The following is a 15,968-nucleotide window of genomic DNA, read 5'->3' on the forward strand; positions in this document are numbered from 1 at the left end:
TGAAGCCACATTATTTGATAAATGATGCCTTTATTACCTCTCAGAAAGGAAGAAAGTTATGGCTATCAGGCTGCTGCAACATGCACTACACAAATGAAAAGTTATACAATATTAAGTGACATTACAAATTTAAGTATGGCAATAACATGGCTTTAATGAAGAAAAATATGGTTTATACTGAAGGAAAAGAGAAACCTATTTTGTAAGCCAGCTTGGATGACTAAAAGCATGTTCTGTACAAATCCACTGTAGGGGAATATGGTCAGCTTCTGAAACAATTCTGATGTACAACCAAAATATTTTTGCTGTATATACTTCAGGTGTTTCAAAAATTGATCTTTTAGAGATTTTAACGAAGTTTAAAGAATAAAAGATACAAGACTTGTGAAGCAGGGTACCTGTCACCCACTATTCCAGAGACTTTAATATGAAAAAATGCTCTTGTTCCTTTTCCTCTTTGCAGAATACTAAAAAATGAATACTAGTAAGAACTGAGCAATAACAATTGCTTTTCTATTCCATGAACCCAATGTTAACAATAAAATATGAGTCTATTGTCAAGGCATTTTATTTACACAACTGAAAATGGTTAGATGTTCAGAAGCGGTGTACAATGAAACAGAAAAACCGAACCAAATACTTGAGCACATAATCCCGTCTTTACAACTAAAGCCACATCTTCCAACTTTCAGAAAAAACACTGGTAAAAGCCATTACATTTTTTTTCCACAATAAAGAAAACACACTACAATAAGTTTAATTGAAATTGGAGAGACTGGATCTTGGCTTGCACACTTCATTTAAAAAGACAGTAGGCAGGTGCACTAAAATATAGCAAAACTCTACTACTTGTCTTTTTCGATACTCAGTTCTCTTATGGATACCACCTAGCCAGTTCCAACGCATTCTCATCAATTACTGCCCATCTTTGCCTTATGTAGAGAGCGTACTCTGGAAGGCTGCTGTTGATCACCGTTTGCTTGATTTAGTCTCTATGTCCATTTGTTGCATAAGAGCTGTGATGGTCAAGCCTTAACTTCAGGAGTTGAGCTGTAGATGGAATCTGAATTTTCAGAAGTAAGGTCTTCTGTGGTTAAAATAGCAAAATTATTTTCAAACTTCACCTTAGATACAGAAAATAAAAAACCACCACCATAGCAGGACCTGAATCCATCTTTAAATTAAACTTTTCACAAATGTTTCACCATATCCCTTTAAAACAGTTTGCAAGATTACACACAGTTCTACTCGCTGGTCTATATTTTTCTCATTAGTTTATTTGCACATATTTTCAGGAAACTAGTTGTGAACTTTGAAAAGTATCAGTAGAGCGCTGACACAGTACCCACAAATTCTAAAGGAAATTTTATGCAGATTAAACCCTTTGGATTAGTTCTGACACTGTTAGGTGTATCTGAAGTATATAGTTATCAATACATTACCTAGCTCCTCTTCTGCAGTTCCTGGAAGGCTGACCCTTGCTTTTGCCAGCTCTCCACCTTCCTCTTCTGTGAAAAACAAAAACATTTCTTCTAATTCTAAACCCTATTCACCTCAGACCCCGACAGAAAATCCCCATTGTTATTTTTAAGTGACAAAAAATAGTTTCTTTTAAAACTTTGTTTAGTGGTGACGGGGGCGGGAGGGTTGGCAAACAGTTCCCATTACTGGAGAGGTGTTCTGCATGTGGCTAGGCATTTTATTGTTGGTTTTAATCAAATTTATTTTTAAAATGCCCTCAATTTTATAATACCTCTCTTTGCTTCTCTACTTGCACACTTGTTTCTACTGTCTTGCCCTTGCTTAAATTACTGAAAAAAATAGTGTTTCACATGTGTTGTTTGAGTCTTATTTTACGTTTCTATAACACAAAAGAAAAAACTCTACATGAGACTATTTTGCTTAGAATATTCCCTGAGAAAGTGTTAAAAGGTTAATTTTGTAGCTGCAAAAAGAAACAGCGAATATTTATGTAATTAAACTGAATGGATCTGATATAGAGATTGTTAAAGGAAAGAAGTTACTCTGGCAGGTCTGAGTTTTAACCGGCAACTAGTTGTATAAGATTTTGACAAGTTACGATGCAACTGAGTTTTACCAAACACACACACAAAATTCTTACCCGGAACTACACATTTCCAAAGACCATATGTTTTCCCTACTGTCGTCTGCCACAGTCTTAACGTTCCATCCTCAGAGCCACTAGCATACAACTCTCCATCAGGGCTAAATCTCACACAGTGAATGGGACCAAAGTGTCCTTTGTAAGATTCTATAAGAAATAGATTCGGCACAGTGTTAAATTTCACGTTAGCCAACAAATAAATAGAACTAATAAATTACTGGTGAAGAGGGGAGGGGAAGGAAGAGGGAAGTTTTTGTTTTGTTTTTTTAAATACATCAGTTTCTCAAAAGGTTGCACGTGTATCTTCTCAGACCAAGGAGTACAAGCTACCCGGTGAACTTGAATTTTGGTGCCTATTAAAAACTGACAAGTTAATAACCAATTGCTAGCCTGTTCCAGGGAAATAACCATTTCCCCTTCTTGTATAAAGCAAGCATGCCAACAAAGATGACACTGGTATCACAAGTGCACATCAGGCTCTTACATCCATCCTCCTGACTATATCCATTATTCTAAACTAGTATGGGACTTGAATTGGTAAGATTCTCTTGTGTGCTTCTAAAACAAGAATTTTCCTAAATTCATTTGGCTGGAAAAAAAACAGACAAAGAATGGGGAAAAACAAACATGTGCATTGTCCATACAAACAAATGAAATGTTTAAGTTACTTATTTTTTGTGCAACCAGTGAATGCCACACTACTTTACACCCCATATGCAATTTACACTACCATTTACAATTCATCAACACTGAATGTGACTCGGGGATTTCTACTGGAGTGGATGCCTGCTTAATCCAAGCTGCTCTGAAAGTGTTGTGTTAGGTTTGTTGGTGCAGGAGGCTGCAGGCTATATTTTTTAGACAAGTTAAAGTTAACAACATGCCTTTAAATATGTAACAAATGTGTTCTGAAATCATAAGCATGATAAATAAACTTTCAAATTTAATCTGTGTACAAGTTATCACAAGATACTGTGAAATATAATTATAATCTTTACCACCTGAAAACTGGAAAACTTACCTAGCTCTTCTCCTGTATTATAGTCATATTTATAAAGTTTAAAGTCTTCACCACCTGCAACAAGAAATTCTTTCTCAGGGTGAAGGGATGCAGAGTTGACTGTAGCAGGAGCGTCAAACGATTTAATCTGCTCCAGACTAGGGAAAAAGTTTTGTTAATAGTATATATGTTTTTAAAAAAAACACACTTTAAAAACAGCACTTTAAGCCTGTCATTCTAGGAAAATGTGATGCTGTTCCTACAAATCAGAGCTTTCTTAAAAATGCTGTTTCCAGTATAAATCTTAAAATGGTAAATTTACATTTCACTAAGCTAAAGACAAGCTATTACACCTTAATATTTTGTGACCAATGCCTCGCTTATTTTATGCATTGTAACAATTCTCTTGCATGTGCTTCTTGTGTTGTACTTAAAGTAAAAATCTGAGGCTGTAGTGGACATATTAAACCAAAATTAGATTTATTGTATAAATTATAAGTGGAAAAATATTTGCTGCCTGATGATACAGGCATAGCCAAACAGTCGTCATATTCTTGTCTGCCCTTGTTCTTTCCTTAATCTCTTCTTTTTCCTTGTCTTCAAATTGTTGTGTCTAATTTTATACTGTAAACTCTTGGACTCTGGTACCTTGTTACCTATTCACTAGTACAAGAGAGTCTTAACAGTGAGCTAATGAGTAATTTGTTAGAAAGTTGTCCTTTAACAAAAAGGCTTTTTAAACTGTAAGCTCTGCAGGGAGTTTGTCCACAACTGGGCCCTGATCCTGATTGAAGTATTATATAGAGACGCCAATACAAATACTAATTCTCAACAAGAGCATATAATATAAGTACTATACCCATGTATAGCTATGGCAAATTTATATGTCCATTAGTTTAGATGTGTGTGCTAGTAAGTATGATTCTAGGGCTGATTGAGTAGTTCAGTCCCCAACCTCAGTCAGACCTTTGCCTCTCCACCATTCCGAACAAAGATGCTAATCACTACAAACTGAGGTGGTTTAGTGATACGTCCTTTGTGCAATAAGAACTGGATAGAGACCTGCAAACAACTGTTAGCTGCTAATGATTTTCAAGTACTATTTCAGCTAGATTTTTTGAAGTTAAACTAAAGATGAGGGTCTATGCTCCTTTATTTTGGGGAAAACAAGGGCAGAAGAAAGGAATAGAAGGGAAAATGTTGGTTTCATTAGCGTGGCAGATCAAGATCCTTTTCCCACAACCATACTGGCTCAGTGTCACCTGTCACCTCTCCCATATGCCCTCTAGTCCTCTTTATACTCCTGAAGATTTCAAGTTTGAAACTTACGTCTCTGCACTATGAAAAGCAATAGTCCTCCCATAGGTTATCACAAGTATCTCCCCCTCAGGAACATACTCCATGCTGCTCACAGACATTGCAACATTTATTGCTTTTACTTCAGTCATGGTATTCCGGTCCCAGAGGCTGTTGAAAAAAGAGACACTTAAAATTACTTGAGTAAACCAAATTACTTTCATTCACATCAATGCTAGGCTTTGGTTTACAAATGCTACCTAAACAAAAACTCCAAAGTTGGTTCTAGTCATTCTAGATTGTTAACGGTATGCTTATCTTAATCACTGGCCACAACATGCTCTTAAAGTACAGCTACCTCTGGAGCAGAATGCAGCAATGGTTCTGCCACAGCAACACTAAGTGATACTTACACTGTTAAACTGGTCTGGTGTTTCAGTCAGTCACCCAGGGATGATGAGCTCTGTACACAACCACCAGTGCCCTGAGCAATCCAGCTTCCTAGTGATAACACTTATGATCAAGACGTCAAAACCCCACTGGTAAGCAGGAAGCTTTTTCTGGTGAGGGTGCAGGGGGGACCAATGCTAATACATATACAGTATCTCAGGTTCCACTTACAGCAAGATGTAGCTGTACTAACAGTCTAAATATAAAACACCATATGCAATTCTGTCTTCCTATGACTGCAAACGGTCAGCTCTAGGGCCTCAGATAAGCTTTGGCAGAGTGAAAAGTAATCAGGATATTTCCAGTTTTAATTACTATTATTTCAAACCCTGTGAACAACTGTGAACCCATCAGTTGCTGATGGAGCTAAAATGGAGACTGAGGAGAAGGGACTGAATGGCAGAGTTGACCCCACCCCATGCCACAGACCTCTCTACTAATCTGCACTCAACATGACATCAGACAGAAGTCTAGGGAATGGGGAGAGGAGATAACACCCTGGTCACACCAGCAGACATAGTATAGATTCCTCCACGCTTGCTCAGGAGGTTCTAGGCTATGGGGAAAAAAACCAAAAAGAATGCTCTTCCTTCCAGTCAGAGGGGCTGTGGGGACTTCAAGTTTATCAGACACCTACCAGTCAGACTTGAGCCAAAGATGCAGTGATTGGAGTAGGACCCTTGTAAGAATCCCAGCGCCCTCCCCTTTCTCAGTAGTGTGGCAGAGTGGGGAAGAGGACTGAGCTTGTCACCAGAGCACTGCCTCCAGACAGCAGAACTCTTCCCCATCTTTTATATCAGCCTCTGACTAGTGAATGCCTCGTACATTTTTCAAGCTTGACTATGATGGACATGTTACATTTGTTTGCCACTATCTCTTCACAGGCAATAAGAGTTCCCTCCCAATGCCTCAGTGACAGGACTCATCCCAGTTATGAATTCATCCTCTCTGGGGTTTTTGTCATGAAAAAAACAGATGGCAGTGACTTAGCAATATGAAATCAATCAACTGGTATATTGGGGTTTAGTGACAGAAAGTATATTTGATAAGATCACATGATTAACAATTCTTATCTCAGATATATACCCTTAGAGATTACGACAAAGAAAGATGGGGTGGTCTTATATTGACCTGGTATATAATAATTAGGAATCTCACATACCACAAATCAGACACTGACTATTGAAGTGTATATACTTAAATTACAGAAATAAATGAATCCGAGTTCTAAATATAACTATGTTTTTGATATTATAAACCCAAAAGCCAACTGTACCCAAATACAATTATATGGAGAGAGTCCATTTTTTTTTAAAAAAAAAAGTTAAGTTAGTGTTTCTTACCGGACAGTTTTATCATCAGCTGAAAGGATCTGTTTGTCATCACTGCTCCATAAAGCCTTTTTAATACCTGAAGTATGTCCACTGACCACCTGAGGTTCTTAAGATTAAAGCAAACATCTTAGAAGATGAAATAACAGGGAGATTAAAAAAATCTTACCACTTAAATCAAACAACAAACCATTTCACCTGGTTTATAAGTCACTATAAATAATCACCAGTTGCCATAAATCAGTAAATGGCATCAGGATGACAATGCTGTCAAGTTGCTTGAGTTGTATTTTAATTTTTTACCTGAAGTAATTCCAGAAGTGAATGACACAGGCCAAATTGATACCTGCTTCTTAGTGCTTGTCTACGCGAAAAAGTTGCACCAATTTAACTTCATGTATGAATTTAAACCTACTTTGTTAAATTAATGCAAACTCTCTTACTTCAGTTGAGTCTCAGTTGAGACCAAGTAAATAAGGAATAGGTATAAGCTAAACTGAAATGAGCCACTCAAACCAAAATGAGAGTCCACACAGGATTTTGTACAGGTTCAAACTAATTCTGTTTAAAAATCCATTTAAATTAAACCAGTGCAACTTTATTGTTTAGACAAGCCCTCAATCTAGAAATACTCTGAACATTACAAAAGTAGCTGGTGTTAAACAAGTTTACATGTCCCTGCAGGTAAATGCAAGATGCAAGCACACAGAGCCCAGCAAACACACAGAGGCAAGTACCTTGTGTGCATGAACCCATGCTTCATACTGATGAGATATATCAAACAGTTTAAATTATTGCACATTTTTAAATGCTTTAGCTCACTTTAAAAACAGAAAACTTCAAATCAAGCTAGTGTTGACAGTAAAATAAATAAGATGTAATGCAACCTGAAAGATGCTTTTTGTGATTTTCAGCACATCGTACAACAGTAATTTATATCTCAAATCCTATCAACACCAACCATTAAGAACTCTAAGTATAATTCATGAAATAGAACAGATTTGAATATTTTCAAAGGAACAGTCAACTGAATTGTGTGCAACTCTACAAAATGAATGCGTAAGTAGGATAAGAAAAGCAAACTAACCTGCTTCTGGCTTGCTCAAGTCATAAATACGCAACAATTTATCTTGTCCACCTGTCAACAGGTAATTGCTGTCCTGAAATAGTTAGAAATCATGGCGAGTCACTCTTTTATTAAAACTAAAATATTACTTTTATAATGAATATTACAATAGCACTTTTCTAGTAACCCGCTAAAACACCTATTACATTTACATTCATCCCTTAGAAATGAAAAGTTGACCTGAACATCTCCCTGACAAAGCATAAAGCACATGAAAACAAGGGCAGCAGTTACATCCAATTGTTTGACTCCCTGACAAATAAGACAAAGATTTTTCATACCTCAGTAAAATCCACACTTTTGACAATATGCTTATGAGCCAGTGTGATCAGTTCATCCCCTGAAACAGCATCCCATACTTTGCTGAAAGACAAGAAAGTACAAGTGTGGTTTCATTAGCCACTACTGACTTTATTACAAGCTAATTTGGCTGTTCCAGTTATAGGGACATTTCCCTGATAACTAGCATTATTTCTAACACAACAGATCCTTTTAATTACTATGTTCTGATAACTACTGCACAATAGGGATCACCATTCTGGATAAAGGTGAGTCTCTCAAACAGTTAAAACCCAAAACTGGAAATGATTAGTTTGTGAGAATACTTTTTTTTTCCCCTAAAAGCCATCTCCTTAATTCTTTTTTGTACTACCAGCCCATTGCTCCTACCTCTCTTCTCTCTCGAACAGTTCAGGATTAACAGCACTTGTAGCTTTAGAGGCACCTTGGTACAGTATTCCTACCTAGATCTACATAGACTAAGAGCTCATGTGTGGTATTCAGATTTTCACAAAGACTTGCGTACATACTTAACTTTCCACACTGCGAGTATCCCCAGTGACATCAAGGTGATCGCTCACAGTGCTTGTGCTTAAGCCTTTGTAAGGCTGAGGCTCAATAGTATCTAATATTCATCAATTTCACTTAACAGGAGGTACTTTGAGTTACGTACTTCTATACAGAATCTTGGTGGGAAAGTTGTATGGATTACTACCTGACCCATGAGCAATGGAAAAACGGAGTGTTAAAAAGTAGGGAATTAGCAGTGGTGGAACAAAATCATTAACTCTGGTATCCCACATAATTGCAACATAACTAAGGATTATGAAGGATATCTGAATTGTCTGTGTAGGCCACTATGCTATTTATCAGTCTGTTCATCCATAAAATAGGGGTTATCCAACTTGACAGTATTAACTGCCATTCCGCTCCTTGGATCGTTACCCTGTTGTGGTGGAGAGGCTTGTGTGTCCCAATGACCCTCAGAACTATGTCATCCGAAGTTGTGTACTCCCGGTAGGGCCACCCTTGGCGAACAGTTCTGAGGGGAGGTTCCAGACAAAGCATGCAGAACAGCTGTATTTCAAGGACCTGTCAGTTCTCTGCAGCTGTGAAGGTGGGTGAGGGCTGCAGCAGGACCGAGACCTTTGGTTGTCTTGAACTTCCCTGCCCCTGGCTCCAGGGCTCCTTCCTGTAAAGTTTTGTGAGGTTGCCACCTGTGCACTGGCTCACCCACGTTAAAAGATTTCACACACCTCTGCCCTGCCCAGGTTGTTAACATCTCCCAAAGTCCTACAACGATGGATGAGTCATAGTGGAGACGAGCAGTGATCTCTGGGAGTTCCTAGTCACAAATCTGCATGCAAGCGGCAGCCGTGTGTTGGTCGTCTTGCGCTTGGACTTGTGAGACAGAAGCACAATTAGACAGCTGCGGCCACTACTGAGCAGTCCTTTTCAGGATTCCTTCTGCTCACCACAAATGGGGAATGGACTAGGAAAGGTGCCCTAAACACAGGCTCTCCCAACCCCTTCCCCCGGCTGGATCACTCTACCTACAGTCAGAACATATGATGCAAAGTAACGAAGTTCGCCCTTGGAATGTTCGCACCCTCTCATGGATTCCCCGAACAGTGACTGTCCTGAAAGAAGTGCCATAACAGCTAGAGAATTTGCAAAATATGACATTGAAATTGCTGCCCTAAATGAGAGCTGTCTGGCCAATGAAGACCAACTGAAAGAAGATGGAGTTGGCTATACCTTTTTTTGGAAAGGAAACTCAGCTGAAGACGTGCGTATTCATGGGGTTAGTTTTACCACCAAAAACAAGATTGCTAGTCATTTTTTTTTTTAAACTCTCTATGAGTATTAACGAATGTCTGAAGACTCTTCATTTTAAGCTTAGTAACAACCAGTATGCCATGGTCATCAGTGCATATGCTCCCACACTTGATGAAGTCAACAAGGAGAAGTTTTACTGTGCTCTTGATGCAGTCCTGACTGACACAGCCAAGGAAGACAAGCTCATCCTCAGGGATGACTTCAATGCAAGAGTTGGGGGACATTCCGAACTCTGGAGAATCACCACTGGGAAAGAAGGGGGTGGGGAAAATCTACTCTAATGGCATTCTCCTCCTCAGCAAATATGTGAAGCATGATTTGCTTATCACAAATACCATCTTTAGACAGAGGCACAAATATAAGACCACTTGTAAACACCACATTTCAGGCACTGGCATCTTTTTTACTACGTCATCATCAGGTCCTGTGATCATACTGATGTCTATATTACACGAGCCGTGAGGTATGGATGACTGCTGGACAGATCAATTATGAACATGCGGCTTACACCACAATGCTGAAAACAACCAAAAGGAATGCAGAAGAGATTTAGCATCAAAATCACACTAGTTGTAAGACTCGTCAGCAATGCCTCATGAGAAACTCTCTAACCTACCTGACATCAATGATACCCAAACACACTGGGAGGAGTTCAAGACCATTATTCACAACGTGCTGAACAGATTGCATATGCCACTCACCGCCATCAGAATTAGTTTAATAAGAACAAGGAAATCTTAGCACTTATTTATCAGAAGAAAAGTGTAGAGACCACCATTTTGCACTTGGCAAAAAGAACCTGCAAAAATGAGAAATTTAATATAGGCTTAAAACTGCAGTTCAAAGGAGGCTGCGACACATCAAGAATCAGTGACAACAGGCAAATGCCAGGGAGATCCAGAGTTTTGCTGATCAACATGATATGAGCAACCTTTTTCAAGCAAATTTCAGAACAGCTCCACCCTCAGGACAATGTTGGAAGGAGCATTTCGAAACTCTATTGAACTGTAAATCTGAAGTCTCAGCTGCCACCATCAAGTCCATTTTTCAGTATTCAGTAACAGAAATGCTTGCAGACACCCCCTCCCCATCTTCTGAGGAAGTCTGGCATGCCGTTACTCGGACTAGACACAACAAGGCGCCAGGCCCAGACAGCGTCCCTGTGAAGGTCTTCAAAATTGATGGAATAGCACTCAAGTGAAAACTTCATCAACTTTGTGTTAGAATTTGAGTTAATGAGGAAAATTCCACCCGACCTAAAGAATGCTACTATTGTGACCATTTTTAAGAAAGGGGACAAGTCAATGTGAAGGAATTACCGAGGCACTGACCTCTTCTCCATTGCCGGGAAGACCCTTGCCTTCATCCTTTTGAATCATTTCCTCCCTCTTACCGAAGACGTCCTTTTGGAATCCCAATGTAGTTTCAGACTGTCTCAGGGCACCACCAACATGATTTTTGTAGCACAACAGTTCCAAAAAAAGCGTAGAGAAAGCCACCAGCCATCGTTTATGGCATTTACTGACCTAATTAAGGCCTCTGATTCCATCAATCTTGGAGCATTATGGAAGGTGCTATCTAGGTTCAGTTGTCCATTGAAGTTCATTCACATTCTCAGGCTACTTCATAATGGTATGACCGCCACCGTCCTCTCTATTGGGCTGGAGACAGACCCATTCATAATCTATACTGGTGTTAAGAAGGGCTTTGTTACTGCCCCAAACCCTTTTTCCAATCTATCTTGCCATGATCTTTATTCTTCTTTATGACTGCCTTTTTCTGGAACTGGAATTATTGCATTGCATAGACGGCCAGCTCTTCAACTTGCGGCATCTTCATTCTAAAACTAAGGTCAGCAGGACCATTACTACTGATCTTCAGTATGCTGATGACAATGCTATCCTCATGCACACCAAGGCTAACTTGTAATCCACTCTAAATTTTTTCTTGGGCACCTGTGACTTTTCCTCCACATTGAGAAAACTAAGGTAGCTCCACCAACCTGCCCCAGCACAAGTTGCCCCCTTCTCCCACAAATTGTCATTGGTGGTGAACTCCTGGAACATGGTGACTATTTCCCTTACCTTGGTAGCCACCTCTCCCAGACAGCTAATCTCAATGTGGAGTTTGAACAGAGGATCTGTTGTGCCATGGCATCCTTTGGAAAGTTGCTTCATCGTGTCTTTATTGGAAGAGATCTGCAGATGAAAACTAAGATCCTGGTCTACAAGGCAGTAGTCATCCCCACTCTTGTTTGTGTGTGTGAGACATGGATGACATACCAAAGCCACTTGGAATGATACCACCAGCACTGAGTTAGGAAGATTCTCCATATCAGATGGGAAGATCATTGCACCAAATGCCAGCGTTCTCTCTGCAGTTAACACCACCAGTGCTGAGTCGAAGATTATGAAAAATCAACTTCACTGGGCTGGCCATTGTGTGCGGATGGCTGATACTTGTCTTCTGAAGCAAGTCTTCTTTTCTCAATTTAGTCATGGTAACAGAACTTGCAGTGAGACAGAGGAAATGCCACAATGACACCCTGAAAGCATATCTTGAGTCATTGAGCCCATGAATTGGGTAGAGATGGCTGGCAATAGACCGCAATGGTGTTGCATTATACATCAAGCCTCAGCCTGTTTTGAGCAAGGCAATTCTCTTCAAGAGGCTGAGGAACAGCAGAGGAGGAAGGAAAGCGTATACAGCACCCCAGCCAGCAGCTGTGCTCTCTCCAAGCAACCACCTGTCATATATGTGGAAAAACCTGTTGAGCACGGATTGGACTCCTCAGCCATCTTAAATCTCATCAATGACTCCTCCTCCTTCCCCTCCAGCAGACATCATCCTCATATCGAGGGACAGCTGATGATGACGATTAACTGCCATTACTGTACTTCCATAAAATACCAAAAACCTAAGTTTCTAAACTTTTAAGGTAGCCAGCTGTAACTAATGGTTTATTAAAGGGCAAACACATAAAACAGTAATTCCTTTAACACCACAATTAAGAAAAATATAGTATCACAAGATGAAATCACAACACAGTGAAATTTCAGTATTAACCAGTACTTACGCTGTAAAATCTGCAGCTGCTGTCGCTGCTTTAGTGGCATCCCTATTCAGAGTGGCACCCCAGACGGCACCTTTATGACCTAGAAATGTTCCAATCCAGTCCCCCGTGTCACCTTGGCGTAGCATAGGTTTACCATCTAGGCAAAAAACAAAGATTAATTTTCAAGCAAAACAGTTTTATTTTACTTAACAGTAATCATAGTTCTAATGAAACAGTTCAATTTACACTACTGTGGAACAAAAAAGAAAACACCAGAGCTCTTTGGCAATGGAATGTGACATACCTTTGAAACGATATATTTTGTTATCAATTTAATTAGAGTTGGATCTTTAATTATGTATCTGTACATATAGGGACTGACTCTTGCTATGTGTATCTAACAAAATGGTGCCACAATTTTGGCTGCGGCCTTTAGACACTACTGCAATACAAATAATATGTTTGTTCTATGTTCTGGTTCTTTTACTAATTAGTATTTTTTGTCACCATGTTAACAGTGCTGTACTTGTTTTAGTTTCAACATATTAGCACCTGCTTTTGATGCCAACACTGCTTACAAAAAGTTTCATTTTAAAATTGTCTGATATATAGATTACTTTTCAGATACATAGAGCAGTTGTAAAAATAAAACAGAATTAAGAAGTGGCATTGTAGACAGACAAATACAACCCAGACTCAGTAAAAGGTCTAAGAGGGCCTTTCAAAGACGGGGATATGTAGAGGAATAAAATGTGTGTGTATGTATTTGGTGGGAGGGTGGCATCTTCTTGAGGTTTGGAAGAAAGCCCTGCTAGAAAGGCATATGAGCATGAAGAAAAGTCAATTCAGTGCTGCTAATGTACTATAATACTAGTGCAATTATGAGCCAGTTAATTTATTTGAAAAACATCTCACTGTATGATGAGCTACCACCTAGAACAGGGGTGGGCAAATGTTTTCGCCCGAGGGCCACATCGGGGTTGCGAAACGGTATGGAGGGCTGGGTAGAGAAGGCCATGCCTCCGCAAACAGCCTGGTCCCCACCCCCTACCCACCCCCCTCAGAACCCCTGACCTATCCAACCCCCCCTGCTCATTGTCCCCTGACCGCCCCCTCCTGGGACCCCCCCGCTCCTAACAGTCCCCCCAGGACACCACCCCCGCTCCCTGTCCCGACTGCCCCGACCCCTCTCCACACCCTGCCCCTGACAAGCTCCCCCAACCCATCCACCCCACCACCACCACTTCTTGTCCCGACGGCCCCCTCCCGAGACCCCCATCCCTAACTGCCCCCCCGGACCCCACCCCCTATCCAACCCCACCTGCTCCCTGTTGTCCCCCCCACCCCAGGACCCGACCTCCTATCCAACCCCCCCTGCTCCCTGTCATCCCCCCCACCCCAGGACCCCACCCCCTATCCAACCCCCCCACTCCCTGTCATCCCCCCCACCCCAGGACCCCACCCCCTATCCAACCCCCCCACTCCCTGTCGTCCCCCCCACCCCAGGACCCCACCCCCTATCCAAACCCCCTGCTCCCTGTCGTCCCCCCCACGCCAGGGCCCCACCTCCTATCCAACCCCCCCTGCTCCCTGTCTCCTGCCTGCCCTCCTCCACCCCATTCAACCACATCCTGTCCACCCCCCGGGGATCTCCTGCCCCTTATCCAACCCCCTTCTCCCTTACCTTGCCACTCAGAGCGGCAGGACAGGCTTAATGGAAAGCCTGGGAGGTGGGCAGGTGCAAGCCACTGCCTGTGGCGGTGCAAGTAGGTGGGACAGCAGGGGAGGGGCCGGGGCTAGCCTCCCCAGCCAAGAGCTCGGGGGCCAGGCAGGACAGTCCCACAGGTCATAGTTTGCCCACCTCTGACCTAGAAAGTGCAGAGGTTGAAGGGGGCTAGGCTCACAGCAACTTGTAGAACTGCCATTTTCACCTGCTGGTGATGCCTAATTTCAGAATTTAAAAAAATCCACTAGCAAAATTTTTAATTCTCTACCCCTTTAAGAGTATGACGAGAACGGTTCAGATGCGAGCTGAACATAACTCAGCTAGGTAATGGAGTAACGAGCATGCAGACAGTCTGAAATAAGTGCGAACTTACTATTCTTTTCAGTTTGTTAACACCCTAAGGGTGTTTCCACAAATATCAGCGCTGTCAGGTATTTCACTGGTGACCAAAGCATGCAAGCAATAAGGATTACATCTACATAAGGAACAGCGGTGCAATCTGAGATGTCAGACTGAGATCATGCTTATTGAGGGCGGAATGTGACACAATCCCACCCATTACCTTCCCCCCAGACCGACCCCTGGGGCTGCCTCTATCCCCCAGGTGGGGAACTCAGCCTGGGTACAGGGCAAGGCATCAGCAGGCTTGTGTCTCCCACGCTAAGGTTAGGACGTAAGGTGTATTTGGGTAACCGCCTGCCCGTGTCCACAGCGCAACTAGAACCAGAAGGAGGAAACGAGTCTCATCCTCCAGCTTCGGGGCTCGGGCACCGCGAGGGCGGCCGCGCACAGACCTGGGAGTAGAGCAGAGAAAACCGGCATCTCCTCCTCGCGACTCTCCCAGCGCTGGTAGGTTTGGGAGCGGAGCGCTGCCGAGCCACGCCAGGAGAGGGATCCCCCCGCCCCCACCTCATCCACGGCAGGAGAGCGCTAGGACCCCCCCTCGCCCCGAGCTCACCCTTGCAGGCGCTGATGAGAAAGTAGCCGTAGGGGGTGATGTCGCTGAAGGCCAAGTCCACCACGGGCCGCGTGTGCCCGGAGCACGTCAGCGGGGTCTGTCTCATCGCCATGGCGATGGTGGCGGCTCCGGGGAGGCGGAGGGCGGGAGAAAAACGCGGCGCGCGTGGCGACAGGCGGGGAAGGGGAGAGGGAGGCGCGCGCGACGAGCGCACACACACGGGACAGCACAGGACGGGAACACGAGCTAGGCCGCGCTGGGCTGGGCAGGAACCGGAAGCGGTAGCCCAGGAAGTGACGACGAGCCGGGGCCGTTGGTGCCGCCGGAAGTTACGTTGACAGAGGAGGCGGCGGGAGAGAATGGAGCTCAGTGTTTGTTTGCCTCCGTGCGGAAGTTACGCGCGTCCTCGCTCTTGTGAAGTGGCGGTTCCGTCAGTTCCTCCCTGCCAACCGCGGGGCGGGGTCCGAGGAGCCGTAGGCTTCAGGGGCCATTGTCTCGCGGGGGCGGGGCTGTGAGGTCACGCGGCTGGGGGCGGGGACGACGAGCGGGGATCTCGGCCTCTGTCCCGCTCCCACAGTGGGAGGGGGGTCCCTGGCCGCAGCTGCAGATTCATCCTCTGCGCGCGCCGCCGGCTCCCTGGCGGTTCTGAACCGTCGTTGCCCCTTCCCGGCGCAGGCGCCCGGGGGCGCTGGGACGTTTCGCTGAGTTCAGGGGTGGAGGCTTCTCGGGGTTACCGTAATACACGGAGTAGAGGACAAACGGGTTTGTCCAGAGCGGGTTGCC

The 15,968-nt window shown here is 43.0% G+C and overlaps 1 protein-coding gene across 2 annotated transcripts; it reads right to left on the bottom strand.

The window, feature by feature from the left end:
- Nucleotides 1–552: 552 nt before the first annotated feature.
- On the bottom strand, nt 553–15,467 carry STRAP (serine/threonine kinase receptor associated protein). Of its 2 annotated transcripts, none has more exons than XM_077826762.1 (10): nt 15,186–15,467; nt 12,523–12,658; nt 7,610–7,691; nt 7,290–7,362; nt 6,215–6,311; nt 4,455–4,592; nt 3,147–3,283; nt 2,123–2,272; nt 1,443–1,508; nt 553–1,084 (listed from the first exon to the last, which is right to left on the bottom strand). In XM_077826762.1, the coding sequence occupies exons 1-10, from the start codon at nt 15,295–15,297 to the stop codon at nt 1,026–1,028; spliced, it is 1,050 nt and encodes a 349-aa protein (XP_077682888.1). In that variant the 5' UTR covers nt 15,298–15,467; the 3' UTR covers nt 553–1,025. The 2 variants fall into 2 exon arrangements, with proteins under 2 accessions (XP_077682888.1, XP_077682879.1); XM_077826753.1 differs by having other exon boundaries at nt 553–1,087; nt 15,186–15,466.
- Nucleotides 15,468–15,968: the final 501 nt, after the last annotated feature.

Source organism: Eretmochelys imbricata, chromosome 1, assembly GCF_965152235.1.
Source record: "Eretmochelys imbricata isolate rEreImb1 chromosome 1, rEreImb1.hap1, whole genome shotgun sequence".
NCBI classification, from domain to species: Eukaryota; Metazoa; Chordata; order Testudines; family Cheloniidae; genus Eretmochelys; species Eretmochelys imbricata.